Raw genomic sequence first — 6,288 nt, 5'->3', positions numbered from 1 at the left:
AGACTAGATTTGTCATTTGTGACCTGAGAATTTTGGTGCGTGGGCCCGGTTTCCGGCGTAATCCACGGATAAAGCCGTTAATACTCACCACGTTAGGGACAATCCAGTAATCACATCGTTTACTTTATTATTATCATTCTCCTTTCCCGAATTTCCTCAGATTTAAAACACAAAATAAGGAAATCTTACTTGCAAAAAAAATTAATTGTTTTCACGAAAAATCGGTGATCGAGAAACAAACTCTTAAAAACCGCTTTTTTCACATTATTTTTATTATTGTATCGTTCTCTCTGCAGTTACACTACACACACTTTCTTATCAATATCTTCACTCTATTTATACCACCAACACATTGCACCAGTCTTTGAGTATTCTCACTTTCCCCAAAAATGAAAACCGCTTTCTTTTTCATCCTCATTACTGCTTTTCTATTCAGAAGTGGTTTTTCTAAACAACCTAACTTCCAAACTCTAGTTGTAAATCCACTCTCATCATCAAAACTACAAACTTCAAACTTAGATGATTTCTCATGGAGCGAGTCACAAACCCTAACAACAACGGAATCAACCACAGAATTATCATCATCAGCAGCAGAGCCTAAATCTATTCTTACACTCAACTTACAACACATAGATTCACTCACTTCAGAGGAAGATGAAACTCATGAATCATTGTTCAAATCAAGATTGCAAAGAGATGAAGCACGTGTCAGCACACTCAAATCCATGGCAGGTAAAGCAAGATCTTCTCATGGTAAAAATGCAACTGCAGGTAGAGGTAACGGTAAAGATTTCAGTGCTTCTATAATCTCAGGACTAGCACAAGGAAGTGGTGAGTATTTTACTAGATTAGGTGTTGGAACACCACCAAGATATGCATATATGGTTCTTGATACTGGTTCTGATATACCATGGATTCAATGCCAACCTTGTAGAAAATGTTATTCACAAACAGATCCAATTTTTAATCCATCCAAATCAAAATCATATGCTGGTGTTACCTGTAATTCACCATTATGTAGAAAGCTTGATGCATCAGGTTGTAATCAGAAGAAATCTTGTCTATATCAAGTATCTTATGGAGATGGTTCATTTACATTTGGAGAGTTAGCTACTGAAACATTTACTTTCAGAGGTACCAAAATACCTAAAATAGCCTTAGGTTGTGGTCATGATAATGAAGGTTTGTTCGTTGGTGCTGCTGGTATTCTAGGACTTGGTCGTGGTAGATTGTCATTTCCAACACAATCTGACCGTAGATTCGGTGGGAAGTTCTCCTATTGTCTTGTTGATCGAACTTCATCAACATCATCTAAACCATCTTCAGTTGTTTTCGGTGAATCGTCTGTTTCTAAATCGGCTGTGTTCACTCGGATGCTTCAAAACCCTAAACTGGACACGTTTTATTACGTGGGTCTACTAGGGATTAGTGTTGGCGGTGTTCGTGTGTCTGGGATTAGATCTTCGTTTTTCAAACTCGATAAAGCTGGGAATGGTGGTGTCATTATTGACTCGGGTACTTCTGTAACTCGGTTAACTCGTCCTGCGTATACCGCCTTAAGGGATGCATTCCGTGTGGGGACTAAAGGTTTGAAATCTGCGCCTGGTTTTTCGCTATTCGACACGTGCTATGATTTGTCAGGACAAAAAGAGGTGAAAGTACCGACTGTTGTTATGCATTTTGGTGGTGGGGCCGACGTATCATTACCGGCTGCGAATTACTTGATACCTGTTGACACTAATGGGGTGTTCTGCTTTGCTTTTGCGGGTACAACTGGTGGGCTATCCATCATTGGGAATATCCAACAACAAGGGATCCGTGTTGTGTTTGATCGAGCTGGGTCTCGAGTTGGATTTTCCCCCCGAGGGTGTGCATGATATGCGCGCATGTATTTATCCAACTACACGCTGGAATGTAATTCCAACAAGAGTGTTGTAAACTATTATATGTATTGTGCTAGCTGATATTTTTAGAAACAGAAAATGTTGGACTAGACTAGAGTTTCTCAAAATGAATTTCTTAATGTTGATTATATTTTGTTTTACTAAAAAGTAGAAATTCGTGCTTCATGTTTTATTTGTTGTGAGGTTTTATCTTGTTTATTATTTTGCAGCGAGTGTAGACTGCGACATAACTTTTAGTTGAGAATTGTATGTTGAGTTCCATTGCCAAGTTTGTGCGAAATTCCAACCTTACCCTATTGTTAAGCAGGTCATTAGAGTCCTCCTTCCTCTCTTTTTTTTCTGAGTATTCAGAAAGCCTCTTCTTGGGAAGATGCTTAGTTACTGTAGTATGTAAATACTATTCTAATTTCTTCGTATATCATTATATGGCATAGACAGGGAACCCTGCGAGGGCTCAGAGAAATCCTAGTCCATCAGAAGTATGTTATATCTGTAGACGGTGAATGCCTGTGGATAGAATCATACAACTGTGTATATAAATGAAGGTTCACCACCTCGTACAAGTATCGTTATTGTCCGAGTTTATATGTTTGGTTTAGGTTCTAAAGGTATTTGAGCATCAGTTTTTGCCTAGGTTTTAAAGTCTGTCACCGAATTGTTCGGCGAATTTGTTCAATACAACTTCTGCGCGGAATAGTAGCTGAGCATGGGATTTTTTTTATTATAAAGTATTCATAATTTATTTAGTTTCCATTCTTTTATCACTAGCTTGAGACTTGAATGGTTTGGTAGTTAAAAACCTTCTTTACTCTTTGCGGATGGAATAAGAGTTGGGAGTGGGAATCTAGTACAATATTTGCTGATGTTGATTGGAAAACAACTGTGACGCAATATGGGTCCTTCATAGAATCCAAAGAAAGCGCTTTAATATGGCGCCGTCAAGATACGACCCTGATACTGGCTGGTACCATTCCAGGCCAAGGACTGCTCAATTATTTGGAGAATGATCTGGCAGAACCGGTTGTTGTCAAGAGAGGTCAGCATAGTTGAAGTTAAGCTGCAGGTAATGTTGGTTTTCCTTTCCCTCATGCTTTATACTTTACCTTCTTTTGCGTTTGAGCTGGAGTCGAGACTTGAGAGGGTCATGATGAAGCTGGAGTTGAGACTTGAGAGGGTCATGATGAATATAGCTGTAAGGGTAAGCATGTGTTTGGCTGTAGAAATGTTAAGTGCACTTGTTATCGCTTCTTCATGTTTGAGGCCTAGCAACAATATGTCATGAACCAAGCTTTCAACCAAGACTAGCAAGCAGTTCAACATTCGCTACTATGTTGCCCCTTAATTCTCAGTGCAGGTTTGGTTTTAAATCATATCTTCACGTTTAATTTGGTCTATTCCTCAGACGATTCTGCAATTGGCTTCTTGTCGGACTTCAAGTAGTATTGATGATTGATGCCCACACAAGTGAATTTGGCAACTTATTCCTCATGCTACAATCTGGGATCTCTGATTAAAATGATCTTTTTTATTACAAAAAGATAGTCTTCTCGACAAGTTGGTAATGAAATGAATTGCAGCATGGAACTAAGCTTTCAAGCACGACTTTGATTACAGCCTTAGCTTTACACATCGATTACGGCCTTAGCTTTACACATCATTTATTTTCCTCACTCATTGTATATGTGCAGCCTTAGTCTTTGTGATCTTTTGGATTCAATTTCGGATTCAGTTTTCTTCTTACTTTTAGATGTAAATTTATATTTTCTTCAAAATATAATTGCTTGATTGAAAAGCAATACTTCCAATATTAGATTTACATAGAAACTGTTTCAAGATATCTTTTTCTCTGCTCGGGAACATTACAACACAGACTCGAACACTGACAGTCTTCTTTACTACTAGGACTAGTAAATTATGCATTCATAGCGTTTCCCTTAACAGTTATAAGGATAATATGTTTACTACTATGCATTTGTACTATATTTTTGTTAAGAAGGCTGCGACTTGGATTAACTGGAAACTCTTTTACGGAAGAAAAAAACAAGATAAACGAGGACAAATTGTTTGAGGATAGAGATCCAACAGTGGACTCCCTCATAATCTTTATAAAGTGAAACCAAACCTACATCTTGCATTTGTACTGCATAGTGCAGCATATGTTGTCTCTGGTTCAATGGTTCTTGCTCCTCCAAACTGGTTTCTGGGCCAGCGATTCTTTGTCAAAGGTGCCATTTGTTCACTAATGTTGGCTAAATTCTTTGCAACCCCACCATGTTACATGAAAGTCCCAGATAACCAGTCAGGTTTAGATTTGAGTGTATATTTTAGATTTGAGTGCACATGAGCTAACAGTCACACTTGCATTTTGTGGGCTGTGCTACCGCCTACCAACTTGCATTCTGGCTGGGGCACAAAGTATCAGTTTCGGACCTTTCGGTAATCTTACATGAAAGGCTTAGAAATGAGGAGAATATATTTCAATCTCACTTTCATGACAAAGGAAAAATCAACTATTACGACAAAATAAAAGATAAAGCAAAACAAAGAAAAGAAAAAAGGATGAAGATAATTTCCATATGATCTTTTACGGTTCGGAAATTTTAGTTTTTATTTCTTCCCACATTATGATTTTGTTCATCTAAAGTTGTCTATTTTGTGGATATGATTTTGTGTGTACTCTTACGGGCGCCAATTTAATCTTTTCATTTGATTGGTGGAGTAGATCACAACTAATTTTGGTATTTAATTTTATGCTGAAATTTTATTAATTCATCACTCAACTAACAGAGTTTTAATTGAGACACCTACACCAGAAGAAATACACAAAACTCTCCTTGACATTGGATATGATAAAGCATCGGGGCCAGATGGATATACAAGTAAGTTCTTTAAAGTTTATTGAGATACGACATGCTCGCAAATCGTAGAATTGGTATAAAATTTCTGTGAGAATGTTGAGTTGGACGATCATTACAACCGTACCAATATAACCTTAATACCAAAAATCTGAACACCCATCTAAGCCAGGTGACTTTAGACCAATTGGACTATGTAACGTAGTCTACAAGATCATTTCAAAATTGCTAGTTGGTAGAATGAGACCAATCTTACAATCCATATTGTTCTGAATTGAGCCATTCATGACAACATAGCGGTGGCAACAGAAATCTTCCATCATATCAGATCATCACCACCTACCCCAAAACCAAAAATTGCACTCAAACTAGACATCCAAAAAGCTTATGACAGTGTCCACTGGGGATTTATTATGCATATCTTCTGTCACTTACTCGATCAATGTCAATGGCTCACCTCAGGGATGCATACATCCAACAAGGGGCCTCCGGCAGGGAGACCCCCTATCACCAATTTTGTTCATAATGTGTGTAGAAATTTTTTCTACTAATCTTGTAAAGATGAAGATCCAAGGAAAACTCAGAGGATTGAGCATATCAACGAAGGTAACGCCGATTCTTCATCTCATGTATGCTGATGACCTGTTGATCACATGCTCGGCGACCAAGGAAACATGTGAAAATCTACAAAACATTCTACAAGCCTACTCAACTTCAGCGGCCAAGAGATAAATAAACAAAAATCTACCATAATCCACCATCCAAACCTCCCACAGACCACCGTACTTAGCTGGCTGATTTTTTCCAAATCTAGACCATACACCACCTGCCCAAATACTTGGGAGTTCAATTCAAAAAAGGCAGAAACTCTTCACCAATTTTTGCACAACTGTTACAGAGATTGGAAAGAAAAGCAAAGGGTTGGATGGCCAAGTGTATTAACCAGGCTGGTAGGCTATTGATTAACACCTCATTTACCAATGGAAAATCACATCATGATGACACAATTTCTACCCGCACATGTGCATACTAAAATTGATAAGATTGCAAGGAACTTCTTTTGGGGTCATGACAAAATACAAGAAAGATGCATACCATTGGTCGAGATAAACTGAACCTACCAGTAAAACAGGGAGGACTTGGAATTCGTGACAACAAGAGACATAACTATGCTCTATTAGGGAAAAGAGTTTGGCAAATACATGCACAACCAAGCACCATCTCCAACAACATGTATAACTCCAAATATCTCCAATAAAGGTCTATCTTGCATGCAGTGGACAAACCGCCAGACTCGGTAAGTGCATCCTAGAAAAACTTACATAAGGTAGCAAAACAAATGAAACTAAATTGTGCGATGCAGATTGGAGACGGCAACAACACACTCATAAAAGATAAATGAATCCTAATTTTTGGTACCGTAACAACCCCAGGAAACTGGGGGGAAAACCAGGTGAGTATGCTCATTTAACCATCTTCTTATTCGTGGAAAATAGAATGTGTGAACCAGATATTCTCAGTAGAGATTT

The 6,288-nt window shown here is 38.1% G+C and overlaps 1 protein-coding gene across 1 annotated transcript; it reads left to right on the top strand.

Annotated features, from left to right (window-relative positions):
* Positions 1-317: 317 nt before the first annotated feature.
* On the top strand, positions 318-2,169 carry LOC113276415 (aspartyl protease family protein 2). The gene has a single exon (XM_026526013.1). The coding sequence runs from the start codon at positions 390-392 to the stop codon at positions 1,875-1,877; it is 1,488 nt and encodes a 495-aa protein (XP_026381798.1). The 5' UTR covers positions 318-389; the 3' UTR covers positions 1,878-2,169.
* The last annotated feature ends 4,119 nt before the right edge of the window (positions 2,170-6,288 follow it).

This window comes from Papaver somniferum, chromosome 4 (assembly GCF_003573695.1).
Source record: "Papaver somniferum cultivar HN1 chromosome 4, ASM357369v1, whole genome shotgun sequence".
Classification (NCBI taxonomy): domain Eukaryota; kingdom Viridiplantae; phylum Streptophyta; class Magnoliopsida; order Ranunculales; family Papaveraceae; genus Papaver; species Papaver somniferum.
Note: the sequence above shows the minus strand (reverse complement) of the source record. Positions and strands in the feature narration are given on the sequence as shown.